At 47.7% G+C, this 27,490-nt stretch overlaps 2 protein-coding genes across 6 annotated transcripts in view; both read left to right on the plus strand.

Annotated features, from left to right (window-relative positions):
- MMD2 (monocyte to macrophage differentiation associated 2) overlaps positions 1-18,018 on the plus strand; it is a 57,319-nt gene extending 39,301 nt beyond the window's left edge. For 2 of the 3 annotated variants that reach the window (XM_038420829.2, XM_043493892.1), the window contains exons 3-7: positions 2,382-2,542; positions 4,939-5,013; positions 6,210-6,311; positions 8,806-8,875; positions 9,317-14,999. In XM_038420829.2, coding sequence (XP_038276757.1) covers positions 2,382-2,542; positions 4,939-5,013; positions 6,210-6,311; positions 8,806-8,875; positions 9,317-9,520 — 612 coding nt within the window. In that variant the 3' untranslated portion in view covers positions 9,521-14,999. Of the gene's footprint in view, positions 1-2,381; positions 2,543-4,938; positions 5,014-6,209; positions 6,312-8,805; positions 8,876-9,316; positions 15,000-17,953 lie in introns of those variants that run through there. The other variant, XR_006274784.1, reaches the window with a different exon arrangement.
- Positions 18,019-19,340: 1,322 nt separating this feature from the next.
- Positions 19,341-27,490, plus strand: part of RADIL (Rap associating with DIL domain) — a 77,264-nt gene continuing 69,114 nt past the window's right edge. Inside the window, exons 1-2 of one of the 3 annotated variants that reach the window (XM_038419785.2) lie at positions 19,341-19,465; positions 25,705-25,816. Coding sequence is in view for 1 of the 3 variants with exons in the window: in XM_043494219.1 (XP_043350154.1) it covers positions 25,800-25,811 (12 nt within the window). In the remaining 2 variants the exon portion in view is untranslated. The remainder of the gene's footprint in view (positions 19,466-25,704; positions 25,817-27,490) is intronic. The other 2 variants (XM_043494219.1, XM_043494220.1) reach the window with 2 other exon arrangements.

Genomic DNA, 27,490 nt, shown 5'->3' on the forward strand with positions numbered 1-27,490 from the left:
TTGAGGTCCCTTCCAGCCCTATGCTTTTAGGATTCTAAGATCTTGCAAGCAGTTTGAATGAGAGGACAGCAAGCAGGAGCTGTGGCTGCAATGCTGACATCATAGGGGATCTGAGACACTTTTATAACAGGGCTTTATACATCCCTGCAGCCATTGATCAAAGTAGATTGGAACAGGATGGGGAGCTCTCATCTCCGCCAGCCAAGGAGGAGGGGAAGCTGTGGGGCAAACCCACTCCCCTGACCACCCCCTTGCTTTGACCCCTGCCTGCATCAAGGTGGGGTTTTTTTCTCCCCCACCCATTTTGCTTCATGTGGTGACATTACTTAGTTAGAAAACCAAAGTGTTTTGCTAAGAACTGCTCACGCTGGACACCCCTACGGTCTCCGTGAAAATGGAACATTCCTTTTTCACAGCAGGAGATGGCCGTTGTGGCAAGATAAGAGGGCCTGGCATTGTTGGGGAATGGAAGGATCTGATTGGCTGAGAGTGAGGTAAGTAAGGCAATAACATGTGGCAGGGCGTGGCATGTAACATGAGGCTATCTCGCCTCCGGTGCATGGGGAGGCATGAGGCCTCGCATCCCCAGCACCGGAGGGATGGGGTGTGACCTGATAACCCACAGCCAGAAGGCTGAGTGTCTTTATTTTTCTAGGCCAGGAAGTCTATTTGTAAGCCACGCCTGCTTTCTGGGCCCAATCCCACAGCCCCGAGTCAAGAAAATCGCCCACCGGCTGCAGGAGAATTCTGGAGGTGCTAGGATCGGGCAGGGCTGGACTCAATGGCAGCGTCTGATGTTAGGAAGGTTTTTAGTCCTCATGAAGAAGCCCTTGCCTTTTGGGAATGCTTCCCCACGACTTTGAAAACACATTGCCTTTTGGAGATTAGAGCCTGACCCCCATTGGCTTCAATGGCTATTGGATCAGGGCCTTTAATAAGGTGTAGAAAAGGGCCTAAAGATGGCAGGTGGCATCAGAATAAGAAACCTAAAGATACCTGTTCCAGATACCTTCCCCTATGCACCTATTCTCTGGGGCTCTCTCAGGAGTTAAATGAAGGGGACAGAGCCTTGCTTTAGGCAGTTTCCATTCGAACGGCTGGCTTTGTGTTGTATCTTACAGACGGTGCATTCGGTAGCAACTATCAGATGCTAAATATCAGGAAGAACTCCTTGAGATTGAGCTCTGTGGAGTCATCTCTCCAAGAGAAGTGGTGGAAGCTCCATTGCATGGGGTTGTTAAAACTATACTGGGTGCAGTACCAGGCAATGTAAGGAACTGCCCTCCATTGATGGGGAGATAGGGTGGGTGACCCGAGAAGCTTTCTCCAAATTTGAGTTCTGTGATTGAGTAGCAGAGTCAGGAGCTGAATCCATCTCTGCAACTTCTGGACTTTAGCCGCTAGGCCATGCTCTGTCCCCTGGAAGCAGTATGTGAACAGCTTAGGGAAGCTTTGGGCCCTAGGCAGGTATATCAATTAGTCTTGTTTTTCTAAAGCATTGTGAGAAACCCTTTCTTAGTCAGCAATTAGGCCCCTGGATACCATCCAAGTGACTAGGCCATGGAGGACCAAACAATGTGGTTATCATGTGATAACGCCATAGCTAGGAGCCAATCAGATTGCTTCATTTTTCCAACACCCCTTTTGAAAGCCCTAGATGACACCTTAGAAGCTCATGCATTTTGTATGGCCATGGGTGACCTGGTGGTTGTGCTGTTCCTCACAGGGGCACTCGCTGAGGTATAGACTGTTCAGCAGTTTTGACTAAGCAAATTCTGTTATTTATCCCCCTTCCCAGACCCCCGGGGTAAATTGGGCAGGAAGCCTCTTTTCTTAGGTTTACAACAGGATCCTCTTCTTTCCGCTTGGTGGGAATGAATGGAGGAAAATGAAAAATAAAAGGAATGAAGGGAAATCTGTGATCTCGAAGCACATCAGAGTAGAAAGAAGGGGCAGCGGGAGGGGGCTGCCTCTGACATTTAATACCCTAAGCCCCTTCTGCCCCCCACTGGGAGGGGCTGTCTCTGATCTCTACCCCTCTGTGCCTCCTCTGTCCCATATGGGGAGGGGGCTTCTTGCACAACTTTAACCTCAAAAGTTTCCTGAGCCCCAGCTTTGGAGGGAGCTCTGCTCACAGTCTTCTCTGGCGGCGGTGTTGGGGACTGGTCATGGCAAGTGGGGTCTGAAATCATGTAAATAATACAGAGCAGTGCCTGTCCCAGCCTCTGTCCCTCAGCTGGGCTGGACAGATTCATCCATAGATGAGGAACCATCTGAAAGGAAATCAGGGATAATAGTTATTCCATAGAATAGTTATTCTATAAAGGCCTTCTCTAAATGAATGAGCCAGAGACGGCCAATGGAGTTCTTCTCCCTTCCAGTTCTGGATCATCCCCAGCATCCTTGGCAGCTCCATCCTCTACGTCCTCTCAGATGACCATTGGGAGACCATCTCAGCATGGATCTATGGGTTTGGCTTGTCTGGCCTCTTCACTGTCTCCACCATCTTTCACACCATCTCCTGGAAGAAGAGACACCTCAGGTAGCAAAGCCATTTGTCACTACAGGCCCTGTTCTCTGGGGGCAAATAGAGAAGGGTTGTGAAGGCAGAGATAGAAACAGCCAGTTGACTAGAATCACCATGGGCAGGACAAAGAGCTAAAAATGACACATGCACCGTCAGTATTTTTCTCATCACTTTGTGTGGGCTTCTACTTCCCCATTAATCGCGCCAGCACCTGAGCGCCATCTCCTTCTCACACTCTCTTACTGAACACACAGTCATTAGGGCTAGTTGAAAATGAGGTGTTAGTACCATTATACAAGGTACTGGTGAGACCTCATCTGGAATACTGTGTGCAGTTCTGGTCTCCCATGTTTAAGAAGGATGAATTCAAACTAGAACAAGTACAGAGAAGGGCTACTATGATGATCTGAGAAATGAAAAACCTGTCTTATGAAAGGAGTCTCAAGGAGCTTGGCTTGTTTAGCCTAACCAAAAGAAGGTTGAGGGGAGATATGCTTGCTCTCTATAAATATATCAGAGGGATAAATACCGGAGAGGGAGAGGAATTATTTAAGCTCAGTACCAATGTGGACACAAGAACAAATGGATATAAACTGGCCATCGGGAAGTTTAGACTTGAAATTAGATGAAGGTTTCTAACCATCAGAGGAGTGAAGTTCTGGAATAACCTTCCAAGGGAAGCAGTGGGGGCAAAAGACCTATCTGGCTTCAAGATTAAACTCGATAAGTTTATGGAGGAGATGGAATGATGGGATAATATGATTTTGGCAATTAATTGATCTTTAACTATTCCTGGTAAATAAGCCCAATGGCCTGTGATGGGATGTTAGATGGGGTGGGATCTGAGTTACTACAGAGAATTCTTTCCTGGGTATCTGGCTGGTGAATCTTGCCCACATACTCAGGGTTCAGCTGATCGCCATATCTGGGGGTTGGGAAGGAATTTTCCTCCAGGGCAAATTGGAAGAGGCCCTGGGTTTTTTTTGCTTTCCTCTGTAGCATGGGGCACGGGTCACTTGCTGGAGGATTCTCTGCACCTTGAAGTCTTTAAACCATGATTTGAAAACTTCAATAGCTCAGACACAGGTGAGAGGTTTATTGCAGGACTGGGTGGGTGAGATTCTGTGGCCTGCATTGTGCAGGAGGTCAGACTAGATGATCATAATGGTCCCTTCTGACCTTAATATCTATGAGTCTATGATCCTGTCAAACTGTTTATTGGCTCTGCTACCCCCAGCTAGTGTGGGAGCAAGCTGCTGCCTTCTGCTGGACAATTGGGAAATTGAGTTTTCAACTAAATGAAATAGTTAAAAAAAAATGTTTTCTTTCCGTGGAAAATTTTGTTTTTTCATTGAAAAATCTGATGCCCCAAAACCGAAATATTTTGGCCAAAAATCAAAAAATTTGAATTCAGAAATGCTGCTACGGTGCCTCATGAGAGCTGCAGATCTGTTGCCTGATGTCCCCATTATCCTCTATGGGCTAAACTCCCATGATGCACTGTGACTAGCAGTTCCCATGGTGTAGAGTCTCTCCTCTCCAAGAGGAGACATCATGGTGTATCATGGGAGACGTAGTCTGACTGGGGAACCTGATCTGTAGAGAAGGATGAGAGCAAGAGGTACCCAAATTACAATCCCCATGTCGCATCTCAGCAGAATTTCTACACCAAAGTATTTTGATTTTCAGACAAAATATTTCTATATTTGAATTTTTACTGAAAAAAAAAATCACAATTTTCCACATTAAAAAAACTTCCAAATCTTCCATATTCATTGTATGCTGGGGAAGGGATTAGACACTGAGATGATTCACGAACCTCTGGAGACCTAAGTTCTAGCCCAGTTTAGGACATCAGTTATAATAAATCCTTAGCTATTTGAGAGTTCTGTTTGCCACTGTTCTACACTATGTGGCCTCTCAGAAATGGCCCGATGTCAGATCCTCATCTTCCACAGGCCCCTACTTCTCACGAACTGCTAGTGGTTAGCCACCTGGGGCCTCTGACACACAGCTGAGCAGTTCTGATTCTTTCCAGTAGAGGGCAGTGACTCTCACACAGTAGCTACTTGATAGCAGAGTCAATTCAATCTTATCCCCTATGACCACTTAAAATATCCAGAGAACTGGGCTCGACTGGCGATCTCTGGTGACAGGAGACTCCTGCTAGCAGCAGAACAGGGATACTGCAGGTCAGCATCAAGGTGCAGAGGAGCAGAAGAAGCTTTGCACAGCACCATATCTAGTGCCCGTCAGCGCTATCAAGCCTTTAAGAATCATTATATTCATCTCATTGATCAATACGTTGCATCTTAGCATTTATTTAGTTTCCCAAGTAAATCCATTTGCTCCCCACTGGCCGGGTCCGCATGCTATAACTCCCTGCATGTGTTTGTCTGTCCTCTCTCTAGAACAGTGGAGCACTGCCTGCACATGTTTGACCGGATGGTGATCTACTTCTTCATAGCAGCATCTTATGCCCCTTGGTGAGTTCACTGTGTAATAGCTGGTCTCTATTGCGGTGGAGGAGAAGGAATCCAGAAAATAGTATCACACTTTACATCTAGATAAAAAAAATAAAAATCCATCTTGAAACAAAAGTCCCACTCCTGCATTTTTAGCCCTGGCTACACTCAGTTTGAAGTCCATAGCTGTACATGCTCAATGCCTCTAAAAACCAGGCCGCTGATTTAGGTGCCCAGGTTTGGATTGAGGGAGCTATATGGACACCCAGATTTGAAAAGTCTAGCCCCTTTGCCTTGCCTGAGGTTGGACAGCAAGCATTTGGCCCAGCAGTCAGGAATTCCTGGTGTCTTGGCATTGCCAACCCAAGAATCATGAGTCAGGACCTGGAGAACCCTGAGATATTAAAAAATAATAAATGTGAGGCCTTTTTATGCGCCTTTTGAGCCTTTAGGGTTTGTGGTTTTCAAGGTTCGTCCACAACCAGAGCACCAGAAAGTTACTTATTTTTTAAATGAAAGCCGAGATTCTCACGTAATCACTTGGCATCAGGAGCTGGGGCATTAAGAAGAACACGAAACGTTATAGATTCAGGAATAAAACTGCAAGAGTTGGCAACAATGCTGGTCCCATGCACCGTCTATTAGACCACGCTTTCCTAGGTCACAGCACTCTCCACTCACGGCTCACACAGTACCCCATCAACCTTAGACTCACTCAGAACTCTGCCACAGAAAGTCTGGGTATATTTGCTTTACACACTCACCTCCAGCACAAGCAGCAGGCCATCACAGTCTGATTTTACCCAGAATAAGGTCAGGAAAGCTGTTCCTTCAGCAGCACTAATGATTATTCCGAAACAGGACATCATATTTATCCTTAAATAGTCTTTATTTGTAAGACAGGCTGGCAGAGCTCTGGCTTTGCTGGGTCTCTGCTGCCTTCTAGAATTTTAGAAATAGAAGGATGAGAGAGAGCTTCCTCACAGCAGTTCTGGGGTGCCAGCAATGTGAACTTCCTGTATGTTTCCATTTCCTTTCTTTTTTGGAGGCTTTCTCTCCTCCCAGCACCCCTGCATCCATCGGTGACTGCCTCTCAGCATAGATTTCAAACCCGCTGCTTCCCCTTGTGGCTCTGGGTTGGTTTCTCATGGCCAGCGGCTGTTCTCTGCGTCCTGATGGCTCTTTCACCTTTCGGTCTCTATGGGGTTTTTTTTCAGGTTGAACCTCCGGGAGTTGGGTCCCTGGGCCTCTCACATGCGCTGGATCATCTGGATCATGGCATCTGTCGGAACCATCTATGTTTTCTTCTTCCATGAGCGGTGAGCTTGTCGTTCAAGGGGGCTGCACAGCCTCCCCTTCCTCCCCCTGCCCTGTTTTCAATGTGAGTGGGCAGCAAGGAGGGGGCAAGTATGCCCTAAAGCATTCCCCTGTGCATTCCCTGAGCCACAGCCCCTCCCCACATTCCCCCTCGGGTGGTGAGTGTCTGCACCAGCAGGCGCTCAGGCCAGTCACCAGATGCCATAGTTTGGCTTTCAATCAGCCATCAAACTTGATCAAGATACACAATTCTTCCAGTGGGTGGCAGCAGACAGCAAAAAGTGACATACTCCTTCCAAGCCAGAGGGAGTTCTTAGTAGAGCCAGGGCCGTTTTCTTACCTGCAGAGCACCACACATAACCCAGAGTCAATGCCCTGGCCGGGCCCCCCAACATGGTCAGCACAAAGCGCCAGGAAGGAAACTGCTGTATTACACTTAGAATATTCCTGAGCCGTTGCCTTGCTACGGGGCCTTCATCCACCCATCCTGATGCACTCTGTAAACCAGTGGTTCTCAAACTTATTTGACCGGGCCCCCCTTCTTTGTGCCTGTAGTTATTTATGCCCTCCCCCGGCACACACACAAATCCATAGACCACCACCCAGCTCTGAAGGCAGAGCAGAGAGCAGTGGCTGCCTGCTGGGTGCCCAGCAGCAGTGCAGAAGTAAGGGAGGCTATGTGAAAAGCGATATTTGTCAATATCACTTATCACAGCAGACTTAGTGCCCCATTGCCACCCGTATTTCTGCGCAGCTGCTGCCACCCCAGGGCTGACAGCTGGAGCCCTGCCGTCTCCAGGTGACAGTTTGGGGTGCGGGGGAGAAGGAGAGCCTGAGTCTGGGCCACCTCCTGCTGAGGAAGTGAGGTGGGGGAGAGAAGAGCCCAGGTGGCAGGGCTCCAGCTGTCAGCCCTGGGGTGATGGGGCTCTGGCTGTCCCCTTTATCTCTGCTTGCTGGGTATGCACGGCCCTTCTGCATGACCCCCAGCCACCCAGTGCTGATAGCCAGAGCTCTTAAAAAAACCCAACACCACACAGCTCACGCCGCCATTGACACATTCCCAAGCCTCCCTTGGGCAGCCTGCCCCATAGTTTGAGAACCGCTGCTATAAACCCACTTGATCTTAGCCTGACAACCCTGTGTGAGGTAGAACTTCCACACTATAGTGCTGGAGGCTATGGAATGTCCTAAACCAGATACATCTGCATTTTGGATAGTGGTTTTGCAGAAAAGGTGACTGTGGCCCAGAAGAGTTAAGTAACCTGGTTCAGGTCATACAGTGAGTCGGTGGTAGGGACTGATTTAGCACCCGGGCTTCCTGGCTCCCAGACTTGTGTTTTAATCACAAGATCATTCTTCTTCCCTGTCACAGAGAGATCTCAGGCACTGGGCTGCTGGAGGCAGGGCTGGGCAATGCACAGCCTTCCCCTGAAATAACCGTTATCCAGCTAAACCCCCGGACCATTATCCAGTACCTGCCTGGCAAAAATGTACCCCATGGAATGTACTTTGCATATTCAACATTTTATGATACATATGGTAAGATACAAGACACTGATTCTTCACCCAACTTTAATGGGACTTGGCAGGAGTGCAGGGATTTGCTCACACAGGATCAGTTCCGGCTCGGGGCCCGGCTTTGTGCGTTCTTTGGGGCAGGGACTGGCCTTCTCCTATGTTGTTCAGCCAGCACATAGTAGGCTGTACCATTACACAAAACCGGTATATCTGAGTCAATAGAAATACATAGAAGCTGTCCGGATACTCCCACAAGTACATGTCTGCACGCAGGCAGACATCGACCCGGACACATTGCACCTACTCGGGCAGACGCACCTCTAACAATGGTCCAATGCATCCGCTTGGCTACCTGGGAACTCTGGGGGAAAAAGCCCCTCCTTGGGGGACAAAGAGTGAGCAACAGGGAATGGGGACTCAGTCTCATTTAACCTGCCCTCCCATCATGACAGGGGCCTGGGATCCCTCAAGCTCTCGGATCTAATTCCAACACTGCCTAGAAGATGGTTCCAACAAGGGGAGGGCGAGGAACAATACAGATGAGTGGGAAAGGGGAATACAGGACTGGTGAGGGGGAAAGGTGATATGGGAAAATGTCAGTTCAACTCCACTAGAATGCTTCAGGGAGACATGCAGGGAACCCTGGCTTGTGAGCACGTTCCTTAGGGATTTCCTCTCCAGATCCCTCTTCAAATACAACTTCAAGCACTCCCCCCTGTCTGCTCCTGACCAGTCATCCCCTCACCTGGCCTCTCCTGAGATCTGCCCTGGGTCTTCCTTGTCTGTTTGGATGGCCGGCGCTGTGGGGCGGGGTCTGGGTCTGTAAAAAGCAGTGGACCTGTGCGGTGCGATAGAAATGATTCATTGCGCTAATAGTGGTGCCTCCTCCCCGGGCAGGGAAGCTGGGGTTTTAAAGCATTCAATTAAACCATTCCCTCGGTGCCCTACCGCCACTGAGCCTGTCTTTCTCCATCACAGGTACAAGCTGATGGAGCTGGTGTGCTATGTTATCATGGGAGTCTTCCCTGCCCTGGTGATCCTTTCCATGGTAAGTGACTTGGCCCAGGGCTCAATGCACTGCTCCCTGTCCTCTGAAGAGCCTGGGCCACAGCTGGAAGGATTTGTCTAGTGTGACTCCCTGCCATTAAACGGCTGCCGTTTTACTGTACACGGCGCCCACTTCTCAAACTTGCATGGTTCCATCAGGGCATTTGGACTCTTAAAGTGGCCCTTGAAACTAGGCTCCCTAATCTAGGCTCCGAGCTTAGGCTTCTTTTGGGTGGAACGGTCCCATATAAAGGTGAAATACTTAGGCCAAATCCCTGCTGGCTGATATGGGAGCGACAAGCCAGTGGGGCTATTTGCCTTCTCACTCCAGCCATTGCTGCCACTATTCCATCTCAGCTGTGTCCGAAGGAGAGAGCACTGTGCTAGGCTCAGTGTGGCATCCCCACCGCTGACCCTCATCTCTCCTTGTGTTTGCGAACAGCCAAACCGAGATGGCCTCTTGGAGCTGGTGGCTGGTGGGCTTTTTTACTGCCTGGGCACGGTGTTCTTCAAGAGCGACGGGCGCATCCCCTTTGCCCATGCCATCTGGCACCTCTTCGTGGCAACCGGAGCGGGCATCCACTACTATGCCATTTGGCGGTACCTCTACTGGCCCGAAGTTCTGGAGGCAAAGACGTCCAGATAGGAGCCCCAAGGACACGGGACATGCCAATCGGCACTTGAGGGAAGATTTCCCAAGGAGCTCATCTGTTTCCTGCCGGAAAGCCATTCCCAGGGCTCACTCCCCTGATGGGAGGGAGTCTCTGGTGTCCGTCTCCACACAATCTCACGCAGATGGAAGAGCCCGAAAGGTTTATTTTAAACTGATTTTAACCTTGTATAGTGTTTGGTTGTTAGGCAAACGTTTCATAACAAAATGAACAGTTAATGGGGTTGTTGGTGGAGTGGACTGGCCCGACCAGGGCAATGGTCTTTGTGCTAAGGTTTTGTTCACATGATCCCAAACAACCTTGAAACCTGCAAAACCCTCGTCCAGATGAGAGCCCCAAACCAGCAGGCGACCAACCTCTGTACTCCTGGCTGCTGGACCCTCTGGCTGCTTCCAAGGGGAGAGGCTACCCTTAGATAGAAGCCGTTGGCTCCAGGATGGACACTGGAGGCTGGTGATGCATGAAGGTAGACAGGAGGAATGGACACTTAACATCAGTGAACAGCACCAGGACAAGAGCATAACATACCGGGTTTGTTTCCCACTCTAACAAGCCTCCACTAGCAGATAGTTAAGGGGCCAACTTCTTAAACAAGGCTCCTTGAGTCTGCCCAGAAAGGAGAGCAGGCAGGAGATGTCAGACTTCACAACAGTCAACCATGCCTGTCATCTGATGGGGCTCTTTTTGAGGGATTTTTCCCCTTAACGGGCTAATTCCCTGCTTCCTCTGCCCCCACTGTACAACTAATTTCGGGGAAAGCAGGCTCTTGTAGCAGCAGATGAGCAAGGTGAACTTGAGCTTGGTTTAACCATGGGCAGTTAAGATCACGTTTCCCTGGCCCACAGCGTTCTGAAGGCAGAGAGTGGGGTTGGAAAAGAGGTTCTGGGTTTGGCCAGTCTGTAGCTGCAGGATAAAATCTTAGTGTGGGGTCTGATTGGGATCCCAAGTGTGGAGGTGGGACGCGAAGGGAGCTGGGGAGCCTGTCTCATCGTAGGATGAGTTACTACTGATAGGACCAAGTTCAACTCTGGCCCGGGGACCGACTGGCACTGGGGCTGAATTCCCTTTTTTAATACAGCTGCCAGTGTCGCAGTCTGCCAGAGAAGGAGCAGAGCTGGCCATTCCTAGGTTTCTGAAGGGAGAGTTGTTTCCATTGATGTTTTAAATCTCATCTCTGTAGAGTGGGGAGGTTTCACACCCTGGATCCCTGTGCACAGCTCTTTAACTGTACCCAGAGGAAACCGCTCCCATTCTAGGGCTTTCATCACGTTTGTTTCCACGCAGAGATTTCGGTGCGTAGGTCTATGCAGCACAAAGAGACCCATGCCAGCAAGTCTCAGAGCCTGAGTCGACTGACTCGGGCTCGCGCTACGGGGCTAAACATAGCAGTGTGAACATTCAAGTGTGGGGTGGAGCCTGGGCTCTGAGGCTCTCCTGCCTTGTGGGGTTTCAGAGCCCAGGCCCAGCTCAAGCATCTACACTGCTATTTTTAGCCCTGCCTCCCCAATCCCCATCGGTTGACTCTGGCTCTGAGACTTGCTGCTGTGGGGTTTTTTTGCTGGGTGGATATACCCTTAGCGGATTCCAGCAGGACCCTCCATTCCTTCTGTATCCTTAAGAAAGGCTGTGTATATGCCAAGGTGTCTATTCTTCTCTGCTCTCCTCCTGCTGCTGGGTGAGGATCCCTTCTATTGCTACAGACCCTCTAGTTACTAAGGGGGTGTCAAAATGTGCATGATTGGCATGCCAGGACAGTGGGCTAAGCACCAGCAGTTTCTGTTGACTTCTACTAGGATTGCAGGTGCTCAGCGCTTTGGAAAATCTGTGTTGTCCAAGGCTTTGGTATGCAGCAAATAGGGGTCTGGTGAAGGGGTAACCTGGGGGCAGGAGTCTTGAGGAATCAGTTCAGTGGAAACCCCAAATTCCAAGAGTGCATCTTGGCTGGGGTAGGGATTTGGCCTCCATGCCCTGGGATTGAGTTTTTACCCTAGTTCCCAGGCCTTAGTTACAGCAGGGAGACAGGAGGGAGTTTCACTAACAGAGCCAGGGCAGGCCTGGAACCCTGCACTTTCTCCCCAGGATTTGAGGTTTGTTTTAAGTGTTTAATCAGATCACTGAAAATTCCTGGCATCCCCTGTCCCCAAATGCTGCTGAATGCTAACGTCTTAGTTTACATAACAAAACAAACAGGCCATCGCCCCTGCTAGCCTCAGAGTGACCCTCCCCCAGCTATGGAAGCCTCAGAGTGACCCCCCCCCCGGCTATGGAAGCCTCAGAGTGACCCCCCCCCCCCCGGCTATGGAAGCCTCAGAGTGACACCCCCTTCCCCCACCCCGCCCCGGTTATGGAATGGAGATGGCTATTCCAGCAGGGCATCTGCCCTCACCATGGCTCTGCAATCCAAAGACCAGCTGAACTGATAAGCTTCCAGCTGGAGCCATCTCTTTTATCTGCTGGGTTCTCTGCAGCTGCAATACCTCAACTGGCCACATGGGGATGAGGAGGCAGCACTGAGTTGGGGCCCCAGGGCTTGAAATGGACACTGTCCAGGTTTGCTCGCGAACGATGTGATCCATAAAAGCCCTTTGTGATTGGAGGGCCCAGGGTCAACAAAGCCTTACATGTGACTGAAACTTGAATCCATTCCAGGACTCCCTAGAGTCCCTTAGCGCTAGAAAACCTTGTGTTGAAGCCAGTATTAAGCATACAACTCTGTACATTCCTTATAGATGGGCATTCAGACATTTCATACGTGATGCACTGTGCTTGCCTCCCCATCTTCAGACCCAGCCGTAGTTCAAAAGAGAGATCCCCATTCAAAGCATTTGCCATTTGTGTGCCTTTGCCCGGCAGAGGGAAAAGGGGGAATCTGGATCGACCCCTCCATCTGGCTGGATCATGATTCACTCGATATCGTTTTTTTGCAAACTAGAAATGTAAACCTGCTAGAATAATCTAGAAAATGTGGATGGGGATTCAGGGGTTTTGTGTGTCTTCCTTGTGCTGCATGCAGTTGGTAGGCTTAACTGGGGTTAGCTCCGTTCTCTTGATGGTTGTCAGCAGCCTAGATTTGTAGTTACTCTTAGGCAAATCTTTATCGCTCCATGTGTGATGGACTCTTCCATTTAGCATGCAGTGGGTGTGTTGAGAGGGGAGATGGATCATAATGATGCTATAATTTTGGGTAGATTTATTGAACAGGATCATACTAAAAAAGTTCCATGTCAGGGAACTCTATTGCATTATATATCTAGAGCTCCACTCATTGCAATATCTTGGTGCTGGCCCCTTATAAAACACGCACATGGTAGTGGGAATGGATGGCAGGGAGAGGGGCAGTCGGGAGGCAGTTGTCAGCCAGGAATGAGGGGCCTATTGGGCCTAAGGATCTCCCTCAGGGTGAATGCTGATACTCTGCAGACGATCAGAGTCTTTGTATCTGCGCTGGGTTCAGATGAGCTTGCCAGATTCTTTACCCAGTTCTTTGCACCACCCTGAATGTGCAGAACGTACATTCTGTATCCTTTCTCTCTGGTCAGTGTCTGCAGATTGCTGCTGTTAGTTCCGTGGCCCAGCAGGATTCTGACCCCAAATCATTAACCTGACCTCCAGCAGGTACAAAAGAATGATCATCAATGGGAGATATCAGAGCTTTTACGGTTCAAATGCCCTCAATCACTGTTATTCCCAGCAACTGTGCAGTGAGTTTTTGAGTGAACTGCCATCAACTTGGATTGGGTTTTTTAATACGGGATCATTAGGAATTGAAAGCTGTTTTATTCCTGTATTCTAACTTTCTGAATTGTTATGGGTGAGTGAGATTATGGCCTTGATCTACACATGCAATATAAGGCAAATGCACATGTAAATATCTGACTGCAATTCCACCCTCATTATGGGACAGGTGAGTGAGTGGGCATCTGCTTTATAAAATGGACATGATCTGTTTCCTTGATCTGTTGTTGGGAAGCTCTGGAGTGGAAATAATCTCTCAATCTAGAAAGAAAGGATCAGGGTGAAAGTCATGCACTGATTTTTAATTATTAATATTGAAGGTGGCATTGAGCTGGTGCTGTCTGCAGATCTCAGACCATCACTCCACAGCTTCCTACCTGCTGGCCTCACAGCTGAATTTCCAGAACCCTAGCCCAGGCTCCACATGAGAGTCTGGAACCTGGGGCAGAGATTTCCATCTCTGGTTATTAACTCCTTGGGCAACTCTTTGCTGGTCCCTTCGGAAGAGACACAGTGAGCCAAATTAATCGCTAATGCATCTCCATTGACTTGAGATACATACACCAGGGATGGGCTTGGCCCAGTGACTCTATAACAGAGTTGAACATGATAGGCCTCTGATGTGAAGTGCACAGCCTTAGCATTTGGTTTTAACCCTGCAGAGAGAGCAGAGCACCTGTCCAAACAGGTGTGGCAGTACTTCCTCCTGCCTAGCCCCTCATGTCCTATGCAAAGCACTCCACTTTATCTCCTGGTCCTGGTGGGGATTCATCCCTACAGGAGGTGGGTGGGGAGATCTACCCACCTGGCTTTGCTTTCTTCTCACAGATCTCCACAGATGCCCTCTTTTCCAGAACCATATCTCCCTCCATCCCACACAGGTCTGGTCTCCTCGCACTTTGGTTATTGTATATTAACGACACCAGGAATGCTGAATCATGGGACCGAAGGCACAGAAAATTAGGATATAGAAACTAATCACATGCTGTTTACAGATTCCTGCACTATCAAATTTCATTTCTTCCACATTGTATCCCAGATCTTGGGCTGCACCACATTGAGAGGTTTGGTTGCAATACACCAGACCAGATGCCGTCTCTGCCACCCCTTTACATTTTGGAGAGGACTTCCCCACAAAGCAAACCCTTGTGGGTTAGAGTGGCTTAGAGACAACAAACTATTTGATTTGGAGGGAGTCTTTCTAGCCCCCCTTATGCCCATCTTCACTAAGACCACTTTAGCCAGAGCTCCTGCTTAAAGCCAAATCAAGGGGGAGATTTTCAAAGGCAGAAATGAGAGTTGTTTGCCCAGTTCTCATGGCTTGTCAATGGGAGGTGAAAGCCTAACTCCCATTGTGCCTCTGAATATCTGCCCCAGCTTCAGATCTCATTCACACAGTCCAGGATTTGCTGAGCAGGAAGCTCCATTAAAGTCAAGTTCCAGATCTTCTTGTGCTGTATAAATCCTTTGTATTGTATAACCAGGGATTACCTGATTGTCATAACCTTTGATACTAACTTTTAATGACTTGTAACATTTAGGATGTCTGTGAATGAGACTTGTAGAGTTATTTTTTTTAGTGTCTTGTATTTTATGCCATCCACTCTTGTGAATGAGTATTTTATATTTAACACAGTATTTAATAAAAAATATAATGATAATGCTAGAGAACATCATTTCTTGTGGAGTAGGATTTAAATAAAGACTCAAGATACCTCATTTGTGCCTGCTTTTTCTCCAGGGTGTTTGTTAAGTCCAAATGAGTTTTCTTGGAGGATCTTAAACAAACCAACAACAAAACCACACCCACCAATCTGATTTCCTACTCTCCCAAAATAGGATCACTGAGAAATGAAGAGAGGCCAGCATTAAGTTGTATTCTTTTTCGGTACACGACTGATTATAGAATATAGTCCAAAGCAAATAAAGACTAGCCAGAGTGATAGGCAGTGGAAGACACTTAAGAGCTGATTCTGCGATGAGCTGCATGTGGGGAACTCAGTGACAGTGAAGCTCCATTTGCTGTGAATCGAACAAGAGTGCCAAAGGATCTCAGTGCATACATGGAATTTCCACGTGTAGTGAATGATGGCTTAGAGCAAAGCAGGTCAATGGGTGGTGGGTTGTGAAATGGTTTCACTGTAAGAGGGTCTGATGGGGGCAGAGATGCTATCTGGTCTCTGGGAAACAAGGGGTTAATTTAATGTCAGCTTTTAGCATGAGAGAAGGACTATAAATTGCCGGGGGGGCATGGGGGGGGAGATTCTGGTAAGAAGAAGAATGCTGCTGGAGAGCTTGGGCTCCCCACCAAGGTTATGGACCTGGATTGATCTCCAAGAGGGGACATTTCCCTGGAGGAAAAGAATTTGATGGTTGTTCCTGTCTTTTTTGCTGACTCATTCCAGTGGTTTACAGAGACATCCTCCTACAACGTCTCAGCTTGCAGCTTTTCCCTGAGAAGCTCTGGGTGGAGGGTTTTCAGGCCATTAGGTGAATCCAGGAGAGGTTCCTCTTAAGAAAAGAAAAAAAGTCCCACAGTGGCTTCATTCCCAAACACCTTGTTGCCACCTCTGGCCTGTTATTTTTAGTCTTCCTCCTTTCACTTGTGTCAAATGTAGTGGGTGACGTGATGAAAGCAGGAAACCAAGTGTGATCTGTAAAGGGAGCCTCAGAGCCAGTAATGATCAGACTGTATGGGATTCAACACAGGAGACACAAGATCCTCGTGGCTTCAGTGGGAGCAGGATTCGGCTCTTAATTTCTAACTGCACCTACAATGTCTCTTTGTGAGTCAAGACACAGACCAGCTGCGTGCTATGAATGGATTCTGATGACGACCACGAGCCGCTGGGACCTATATACCAATTATACTCCTCAGTCATTCTGGCTTCTCATTTCCCCAGCTTTGCATACTTGCTACCTGAAAATGCTATCAGCTCACATGAGAGGCCAGAGTCTGGCGGAGGTCAGTTACATTGGTGTAACTCCTCAGTGATTCCTTTGACTCGCATCATTCTGGATTTACACCAGAGTAACTGAGATCGAAATCTGACTCTAGCTCAGAAATTCATTCTGAGTTCTGCAGCACGCAGATTGGCTTCCCCCTGCTGGAGTGCTTGGGCCATGCCGTTTGATCTGTTAACTGCATCCCTCATCTCTCTTGCAGCGACGCTGGGACATGTGTGGCTGTTTATGTTGAGAGGTGTGTGGGCATTCTAGTGGTATGAGGGATAAGGATGCGCTGTAATAACTGAGCATATTTCCTGACCAGCTTTAGTTATAAACTGGCCCAGTACCCCGCTGTATGGTCACCAGTCTGTGTGGTGGACCAGTGGACCCAATTGATGGGTCCCATATCATTCTGAGTCTGCTGGATCTGGGTGGTTTCATCACTATTTCTAGCTCTGGAACGCTAGGCAGACACCTGGGCCCAGTCCTCTCAACTTGCACCCTTGCTTGGGACACTGGACACGAACTTCCTAGATCCCCAAACCAGTGTCTGAGACCTCCTGAGTCCTCTCGTTCTCATGCACTTCCTCAGAGCTCTGCCCAGGGTGGGGACACTCATTTAATTCCTGAAGAGAAACCCTGGCAAACAAGCAAAGAACACAGGCTTAGCGAAGGAATTTCTTAACCACAGTGAATTTGCCATTAAAAGCACTCAGGTTGCAGATAATTGAAAATAACCAAAGCCCTGAGAGACATTCTCTCTCCAGCTGAGCTCACCCCTTCAGTGAGTGTGTAGTTTGTCAGAACTTCAGGCGGGGCAAAGTCTTTCCTGTACTGCCTTCTTATGTGTGTCAGTGGTCAGGACCCCTTGCAAAGAGCCATGTGTTCACACTCCCAGTCCAGCCAGTCATGTTTGTTCCTCTCCCTTGCAAGCTCCTGTGTAGAAAAGCCTTTGTTCCATGGAGATGGACCATTAATTGATGGCCCTAGATTGCAGTCTTGATGGCTCTCGGAAGTGGTCATAAGAACTGGGTCAGTCCAATGGTCCATCTAGCCCAGTGGCCAGTGCCAGATGCTTCAGAGGGAATGAACAGAAGAGGGCAATTTTGAGTGATCCCTCCTTTTGCCCAGTCCCAGCTTCTGGCAGTTGGAGGGACATCTGGAGCATCGGCTTGTGTCCTGCCAATCCTGGCTAATAGCCATTGTCGGACCTATCCTCCATGGACTTATCTCATTCTTTTTTTCAACTCAGTTATATTTTTAGCCTTCACAACATCCACAGCAACAAGTTCCACAGGTTGACAGTGCATTGTGTGAAGAAGTACTTCCTTATGTTTGTTTTAAACCGCTGCCTATTCATTTAATCAGGTGATGCCTAGTTCTTGTGTTATATGAAAGGGTAAAATAAGAATTCCCTATTCATTTTCTCTATACCTTTTTGCACTTCTGGTCTTCAGCATCACACTGCCTATAACAAGTGTGCTTAGAAAGCCAAACTCCAAACAGGTGTGTCAGTACATCCTCGGGGGGGGGGGAGGGGGGCTGGATCAACGTTCATATTGCACTCCGTGTCAGCACCTGGCCCAAGCCGGGGAACCTAATGATCAAATTTGGTGATGAATCCTGGTCAGGTGCCACCTGAGGCACATTGTGCATATGCTAAGAAGTACTTCCTCCTATCCATTTTATCTCCTTGTCCTGGTGGGGATTCATCCCAAAAGGAGATGGGTGGGTGGGGAGAGCTACCCACCTGGCTTTGCTCACTTCTCACAGCTGTCCACAGATGCCCTCATTTCCAGAACCATATCTCCCTCCATCCCACACAAGTCTGGTCTCCTCGCACTTCGGTTATTGTAAGTTATCGACACCAGGAATGCTGAATCATGGGACCGAAGGCACAGAAAATTAGGATACAGAAACTAATCTCATGATGTTTACGGATTCCTGCATTATCATATTTCATTTCTTCCACATTGTATTCCAGATCTTGGGCCGCAGTGCACTAGGTGGTTTGGTTGCAATATACCAGAAGAGACACAGTCTCTGCCACCCCTTTACATTTTGGGGGGGACTTTCCCACAAAACAAACCCTTGTGGGTTTGAGTGGCTTAGAGACAGAAAACTATTTGATTTGGAGGGAGTCTTTCTAGCCCCCTCCCCATATGCCCATCTTCATTAAGACCACTTTATCCAGAGCAGCTGTTCAAAAGCCAATTAAGGGAGAGATTTTCAAAGGCAGAAATGAGTCATTTAGTTAAGAATAGGTTATTGATTTAGTGATTGACTTACCTTAACAAACAATCTGAAATAGGCCACTTTTATACCAAACTGAGAGTATCCAAACTGAGCTTTGCACTAGTTCAATGAAATCCATTTAACCTAATCAGTTCAGCTAAACCAGTGCAATATAGACAAGGCCTTATTTCTCTCCCTCCCACCCGTTGTCTATCTTTGTCTATTTAGATTGTGAACTTTATGGGGCAGGGACTATCTCTTGCTATGTGAGGTGTTTGCTCAAGGGGGCCTGATCTTAGTTAGAGCCTAGAGGCGTGACCACAATACAAAGGGGAAGGGAAGTGGCAGCTGCCAGGCCATTTAGACGGCCAAAGCTGAGGACAATAATGTTTATGTTTTGTACAGCTCCGAGCACGTTTTCAGCCCCCGGGGAAATAACAACTCACAATAATATTTCCTCTCTTGTGGTTCTGCCACCAGAGGATCACAGAGCTCTTGATAATAAATGGTATAGTGGAAACTCTTTGGGCAGGGCCCCCTTTTTGTCGTGTGTTTGCAGGACACCTAATGGCCCATACTTGGGCCCTGATCCAAAGGCATAGTATCCCTCACAACAACCCAGGAAGCAGGTGAGAGATCAGTTACCCACCACTGACGTGCATCCACCTCTGGGGGGGAAGGCGGCATCTGTACAGGAGACGCAGGCTCGGGCCAGCAGGCTGCTCGGTGCCTGATTTGCACCATCCCCGCGCGGGGCTGACGGACGGGCCGGTCCGGTACCCGGGCCATGCCTAGGGCTGCGCCGGTGCCCCCGGGACCCGCCGAGCTCGCCCCGAAGGCGGCGCCCGGGAGCCGCGGAGCCGCCTCCTCTCCACGGCCATCTCCGCCCCGGCTGGCGGGACGCGAGCGCTCGGGGCTCGGCTAGCGCCGGCTCCTGCCCTCTGCAGCCGGGCTGGCCGGGGCGGGGAGCAGGCGCCCGACGAGACCCCCGGCCAGGGACGGTGAGTAACGACTCGGGGGCGCGGAGCCTGCAGCGTGGCAGGGGCAAGGGCGAGCCCGGGGCAGGCTGAGCTGGGGCGGGGGACACCCACTCAAGTGGCTTCAAGTTGAGTCGCCGGGGCGAGGGAGACAGGAGCCCCCCCCCGGGGGGGAGGGGGGCTGCAGCAGGGCTCCCCTAGGGCTGGGGGCAAGCAGCCAGCGAGAGACAGACAGGCAGACATGCGGGCACACGCACACGTGCGAGGCAGCCTGGCACACGGACCCTGCAGAGACCGGCCGGCCGCGAGAGAGACGCAGACACCCGCTGAGCGAGACACCGACACGCGGCCAAGGGGACGCGCAGGCATTGGGACGGACCGACGGACACAATGGGAAAGAAAGGAGCAGCCCCCTGGGTTGCAGCGATCCGCCCTTCCTGAGAAGGGTCCCAGCCAGCCCCCCCCCGAGCCGGCCCCGCGAAGGCAGGGAGAATCATAGAATCATAGAATATCAGGGTTGGAAGGGACCCCAGAAGGTCATCTAGTCCAACCCCCTGCTCAAAGCAGGACCAAGTCCCAGTTAAATCGGGGAGGCTGGCCCCAGAAGCTTTGCCAGCCCTGGGATATTTGTTTTCCTTCCCTTCCAAAGTGAAGCCAGAGAGCCAGAGTTGAGGCTTGTCTGGTTGCCATTGGAGACCAAACCTGCCCTGCTGCCTTGCAAATAACACCAGGCTGCAGGGAAGCAAACCTGACGGTTTGGTGGGGGAATCCTGCTGCTTTTTCACTCCCCCGCCAAACAACCCATTTCACCCACTTTCAGGGGCTCGCCCATCCCAGAATGTCTGGCTTTAGCGGGAAAATGTTTGCAATACAATTGCCCCCCCCCGGGGGGGGGAGGGTGGTGCAATTTCTTTCGGAGTTTTAAGTAACTTCAGTAAATCATGAAGAAAATGCAGGGGAGTTAGTCAGTTGCTCTGGGATTGCCTATTTCCAGCGCTGTGCAGGGTCAGTTCATAATTTTTCCAGTGATAATTAAGAACGGCTAATCAGACAGTCCACTGGGCATCGAATGAGCGTGAAAGCGAACAGAAAGCAAACACACATACTTTAAAATCCAGTTCTTGCATACAGTACACAGGGTTTTCATTTGTACATGAGCATTACTGCAGGGCCAGTGCGTATATGTGCCTGAGCAAAACTCCTTTTTAAAAGAGTCATATTAGGACCCCTATTGACTTCAGCCGGAGTAGAACATGCTCTGCAATTTGTAGGCTCAGGCCCCCGATTCTTATCATCTGTTCAAGTAGCACCCTGGCTGTAGGTAGCAGTTGACAAACTTGTAGTAAGAGGTGGTTCCTTTAAGGTCCTTTAAGGTCTCAAGGACACATAATTTTGTTCTGTGGTTTTACAGCGCCTGGCACAATGAGGCAGTTACCCATGCCTGGGATGCCGAAGTGCTGCTGAAATACAAATTAATAATAATAGTAATAATTAATAATGCTTTGAGGAGTTTAATGCCCAATCCAACTTTGGCTGAAGTCAGTGGCAAGACTCCTGTTCACGTCACTGGGAGTTGGATCAGGCCCTAAATATGACAGATGCAACACAACTGATTAACTATCAGTCTCTAAATGACAGACTTGATAGTAACATCCTGGAGAGAGGAGGGGGCTGCTTTCGTCACTACAGAGGCATTTCCAGAGGTGTCTCTGCAGTCTCTGTGCACTGAATGTGAAATCTTCCAGTTAGGAACTGGCAGCTGAGTCAAACCTGTGAGTCTTCCTGTTTTCTCGTCAAGTCTTTATTGCCATACTAAATGTTCCCTTATTCTGAATAAGCAAAAGAATTTTCCATCTGACATCTGATTGGAGAAACAACCAACTAGTCCAACCTTTCTTATTTGACTCAGCTTTCCCACTTGCCACAATAGGCTCAAAATCCCTCACCCTACCGGAAGTTAATCACAGAGTCAGTTTGAGTGATGATTTTTATTTTCTTCAATTTCATTCCCATCCCTATTATACAGGATGAAGGTGGGGCCAGGGGACACCTCACCAAAGCAAATGGTCTGCCTTAGCTCACTTTACGTTGGGCTTGGATGTGTAGAGGGTCAGGATTTAATGGTCAAGGGATGTAAGTCTAACTCTCTGGGTCCACAATCTTCTCATTTCTTTGCCTTTGGAGTTATAATTTGTTCCACATTGTAGAGTCAGAGCCAGCCCTCAATCCACCCACAGTGTCTGTGCTGTTCTCTGTCTGAGGCTGCGACTCTGGTTTCCATTTAAAAAAGGAAATTCTGCAAATAGGGACCTGAGATAAATAGCCTCACTGGTTGTATTTCTTGGACAATTAAATCTGAAATAAGCAGCACACATGCATGTGCAATAGGCAAGCACAGCCACCTTCGCATTGTTGTGTGTAACCTGCATGCTCTGGGATAAACACGGGGGAAATTCAAGAAGGCTGGAAGAGTGCCAATATTCGAAAAGGGCAAGCGGAATGACTCAGGTAACTGTAGGCTGATCTGTCCGACATCAGACCCAGGCAAAATAATAGAAAAGCTGGTATGGGTGCAGTTGATAAAGAATTAAATGATAGGAATATAATTAATGCCAGTCAACATTGTTTCATGGAAGATAGATTTTGTCGAATAAACCTTCATTCTTTGAGGAGATGACAAGTTTGGTTGATAAAGATAACTGCATAGATGTAATATACTTACACTTTTGTAAGGCATTTGACTTAGTACTGCACAACATACTGAGTAACAAATTAGCACTATATAGTGTCAATAAAGCACACATTAAATGGATTAAGAACTGGCTAACTGACAGCTTTTGAAAAGTAGTTGTCAGAAGGGGATCATCGTATTTCTAGAGGGGTTTTGCAGCCCCTTCAGTACAATACTAGGCTTGATGCTAGCCAGTACTTACATCGATGATCTGGAAATAAATATAAAATCACGGCTTATAAAATTTGCAGATAAGACAAAGACTGGCAAAGAGAAATGACCGGGCAGGCCTACAGAACAATCTGGATTGCTTGGTAAACTGGGCCCATTCAAGTAAAATATGTTTTAATATAGCCAAATGCAGAGTTATACATGTAGGAACAAGTAAGGCAGGCAATACCTACAGAATGGGAGTCTTCAACAAAAAACTTCAAAAACAGGCTCCAACGAGAGACTGCTGAATTGGAATTAATTTGCAAACTGGATACAATTAAATTAGGCTTGAATAGAGACTGGGAGTGGATGGTCATTACACAAAGTAAAACTATTTCCCCATGTTTATTCTCCTCCCCCCCGCCCCCGATTCCTCAGACATTCTTGTCAACTGCTGGAAATGGCCCACCTTGATTATCACTACAAAAGGTCCCCCCCCCCGCCCCTCCGCTCTCCTGCTGGTAATAGCTCACCTTAAGGGATCACTCTGGTTACAGTGTGTATGGTAACACCCATTGTTTCATGTTCTCTATGTATATAAATCTCCCCACTGTATTTTCGACTGAATGTATCCGATGAAGTGAGCTGTAGCTCACGAAAGCTTATGCTAAATTTGTTAGTCTCTAAGGTGCCACAAGTCCTCCTTTTCTTTTTGTGAATACAGACTAACACGGCTGCTACTCTGAAACCTGGATTCTGGAAGGCAGTGATTCTGAAAAGGATTTAGGGGTCTGTGGACAGGCAACTGAATGTGAGCTCTCTGCGTTGCTGTGGCACAAATGGTTAATGCGATCCTTGGATGTATAAATGGGAGTAGTGAGAAGTCAGGGAGAAGTCAGGAGTGGGTTTTAACTCTGTACACAGCCTTGGTGAGACCAGTACTGGAATACTGTGTACAGTTCTGGTGTTGCGTTTTAAAAAGGGTGTTGAAAAATTGGAGCGAATGCAGGGGAAAAAAAACACAAAAATGATTTGGAAGCTGAAGTAAATGCTTTACGGTGAGAGACTGGAAGAGCTCAATCTGGTCATTTTGTCAAAAAGAAGATTGAAAGATGACTTGATTACAGTGTACATGTACCTTCTTGGGAAGAAAATATGGGATACGAAAGAATTCTTTATTCAAATAGAAAAAGGCAAAACAAGAAAAGGTTCATAACAAGAACCAATGACTGGAAGCTGAAGCTAGACAAATTCAAATAGGAAATAAGGCACACATTTTTAAACAGTGGGGGATGATAAACCATTGGAATAAGATACCAAAAGAAGTCAGGGATTCCCATCTCTGATGTCTTCAGATTACAAAGGGCTACATTTCTGGAAGATGTGCTTTACCCAAACATGAGTTACTGGGCTGTGTACAGGGGTAACTGGGTCAAATCTAATAGCCTGTGAGATACAGGAGGTCAGACTAGATGATTTAGTGGCCCCTTCTGGCCTTAAACTCTGTGAATCTATGACAGATTATTTCTTGGCACTGACTACCTCTTTCTAAGGCCAGGTTTCCTCTACGGACTTATAGCGGTATACCTATGTCATTCAGGGATGTGGAAAAACCCACACCCCTGAGTGACGTACTTATACTGACCTAACTGTCAGTGTAGACAGGGCTTCTCCTGTCACCATAGCTATTGCCTCTCGTGGAGGTGAATTAACTACGCTGACAGGAAAAGCTCTCCCATCGGCGTAGAAGCTTAAGTGCTACAGCGGCGTAGCTGCACCACTGATGCAGCGGCTTCAGTGTAGATCTGCCCTAAGACACATCGACCAGGTCAGAAGCTGCTCCTTCAACAGGTGTCTCTTTTCAGTTCCATTTTTCAGTTCCTCATGTTTTAACAAGTTTGGGAAAGCAGAGGAATGGTATGAATGCCTGGGCTGCCCTCCTTAATATAGAAAGACACGGCAAAATAGAACAAGCCAAGGACGAAAATCTTTGAGTGGGTTAAAAATATGTAGCGCTCCCCAGGAGGAATTCCAGGGGCTACTTGCTTTTCTCTGGGCAGGGTAGCACCTTTGATGGACTATTGGGCTGATCTGTTAGCGAGACCCACTAGCATATTTGACTCTCTCTACCTGTTGTGCCTGGCACGTTTTTTTTATAGGCTAAAAGGGGAAGAGCTGAAGGAAATGTGTTCCTTCCTGACCTTGCACTCTCTGGAAGTCTTTTCCCAACTTTGTCACCTTATGATCTTGGAGTAGTGCTGCTGGGATTTTGAGTGAGCTGCTAGACCTAGTGTAGCGGTCTGTGATCCCAAGAGGTGATAGCATCCCTTGTAATTCATCTAAGAATGTGTCCACAGATCTTTTTCTCTCTGGTATTGCTCAGGCTCCTGTCATCCCAGTATCTAAGCAATAGCCATCAACTAAAGATATCAGTGAGCCTGCCTAAAGAGGGCTCGGTGCTTGCTGTTGCCCCTCATTCCCTTTTTCTCACCTTCCCTTCCTTCTTCTCCTATAATGCTTCCTTCTTGCCTTGCCTTTCTCTCCCACTTCCTCACCCTCTGTGCCTTTGGGGTAGACTCTGCTAACTGGACAAGGCTTTGTTAGAGAAGTCGGTCTTACATTTAGACTTGAACGTGATCAGGCTCTGTCTCAATCTGACTTACCCTGCTAAGGAGATCACACTGCTGAGAAAGGCCTTGGTAACATACTCTCAGCCAATTCAGCTGCAGCACCCCTTGTGGAGTGTAGTTGCCCCGGTGGGTCATGGCTGGACACGCAAGTATACAGCCGTATCAGTCGCTAGCTCACCATCTACCCATCAGCTCATGGGCCACCTTCATCTGCAGGTTTAGCCCATGGAGACTATAGGCCCCATCATGCCATGCTCTGGCTACTTGGATCAAGATGGAGAAGAGTAGCTGGATACTAAATATGAGGGCACCTGTGAGTAGTACTGTAGAGATGTACTTTAGGCCCTGTGCCAAAGACAAAAGAACAGCTCCACCAGGGGGTGCTATTATATCCACAAGCTGCTGATATATTTCAGGTTTCAGAGTAGCAGCCATGTTAGTCTGTATTCGCAAAAAGAAAAGGAGTATTTGTGGCACCTTAGAGACTAACAAATTTCACTTCATCGGATGCAGGAGCTGTAGCTCACGAAAGTTTATGCTCAAATAAATTTGTTAGTCTCTAAGGTGCCACAAGTCCTCCTTTTCTTTTTGATATATTTCAGTAGAGAAATCTTGTGTCTCTTATACACACATAAGCCATCCATCACACCACCGCTGGAGGACTAGAGAATATAATTGAATGGCTCTTGCAGATTTTTGTAACTGGGGTGAAAGCAAAATAATGTTCTCTGTTTCCTGTCCTGTTTCAGAAGTGGGAGGAACAAGTTTCTGTGAAAATGAATAATGCAGGGGAAGCTGCAGAGTTTGCTATGAAGAGGAGAATAAGTGACTGAAAGAAAGAGATATGAAAAGAATGGTAAGGTAAGTAAAGGTCTTTAAAAAGGCACCAGGAGACACTTAGCTGGAACATTTGGGACAGGCTACTAATGTTTAAAGTTATTGAGTGCCGATACAATGGGGGAGTAGGGTTTCCACTCCGCCATAGGAAACTGTTCTTATGACTGCCTTTCGTACTAACAAAAACAACGAGGAGTCCTTGTGGCACCTTAGAGACTAACAAATTCATTTGGGCATAAGCTTTTGTGGACTAGAACCCACTTCATCGGATGCCTGGAGTGAAAATACAGGAGCAGATATAAATACATAACAGGAGCTGCCCAGCTGATTTTGGGATGTTGAAATTATACCCCAACAAGCCTAAGTGACTATTAGATTTTGTGATGTTTTATTTACAACACCATTGACCTGCTAATGATACATTGCAGTGCAGTGCTCAGATGGGAGGACATGTGTTGACCACATGAACATCAAATTAATTTGTTATGATCATTACCAAAACAGTGCAGAATAAATAATAGCATCATGGCAAGATGAATAGCCATCGTTGGTGTGGCCGGTCTGTGTGTTTCATGACATGCAAAGAGATGCCTAGATAGTTGATACAGCTTCCTCTGAGAGGAAAAAACAAACCTCTGGCTGATTCCTTTATAGTTTTCAACAGTAAATGCCCCCCAATGTTTGCAATGTCTGGAGCTGCCTACCTCTGCTGCAAGCTTTTTGTCCTCAAACAGTGCATGTTTTATAATAGCATAATAGTGGAACTGTACTGTAAGCACCAAGGAGATTTTGAGGATTTAGGTGCATGAGGTATTTAGGTGCACAAGTCCTAGTGACTCTCCATAAGGCTTGTGTGCCTAAATTGCTTAGGTGGTTTTGAAATTTCCCACCCCTGTCATCCCAAATGACTCGGTAGACCTGGAGTTACTTTGTCACAGGTAATATGAGCTGAGATGATCTTAGCTGACACCTAGCCCCAGTGTTTGTTCTACTCCAAAGCTTATGCTCTAATAAATTTGTTAGTCTCTAAGGTGCCACAAGTACTCCTGTTCTTTTTACGGATACAGACTAATACGGCTGCTACTCTGAAACCTATTCCTCTCTGTTTAGTTTCTTATAAGCTGCCCATGAGCATAGAGGTCTGGAAAGAGCATGTTTCATTATCACTCTATGTTGTCCCTTAGGCTCTTGGATGGAAACAAGACCATATCTTATTTTGTATTTTGCAAAAAGCCATGATTTCTGGATGGGCTGAACACCCATCACTCCATTTAAAGTCAATAAGATCTCTGAGTTCCTGAACTACACACACAACAGTGAAATGACCATGCTTGGCGCCTCTTTGTATGAATGAAACACATTTTGCTCTGAAGTTTTTGGCCTCTGGAACTAGAGAAGCTGAGTTTGCATAGGGCGTTCTACAGAAAGAACACAAAAGTTGCTGTGTTATAAACAATGTAGTTAACATTCAGATGCGCACTTTAAAAAGTACATATGGTTTTAGCTGCCTAATTTTGGGGCTTGAAGGAATTGGTTTCTGCAGTTGGAAGTGTTACAAAGTTGTATAGGTGCTGTAGGTAGTTTTGCAATGATGAGATTAGCTGGGAAAATATACAGCTATCTGGATGTTCTAAATGATTCTTACATAAAAGTTATTTTCTCTCTCTCTCTCTCATCTGTCAGTGGAGTCTTTCGGGC

The sequence above is a fragment of the Dermochelys coriacea genome, chromosome 10, assembly GCF_009764565.3.
Source record: "Dermochelys coriacea isolate rDerCor1 chromosome 10, rDerCor1.pri.v4, whole genome shotgun sequence".
NCBI lineage: Eukaryota > Metazoa > Chordata > Testudines > Dermochelyidae > Dermochelys > Dermochelys coriacea.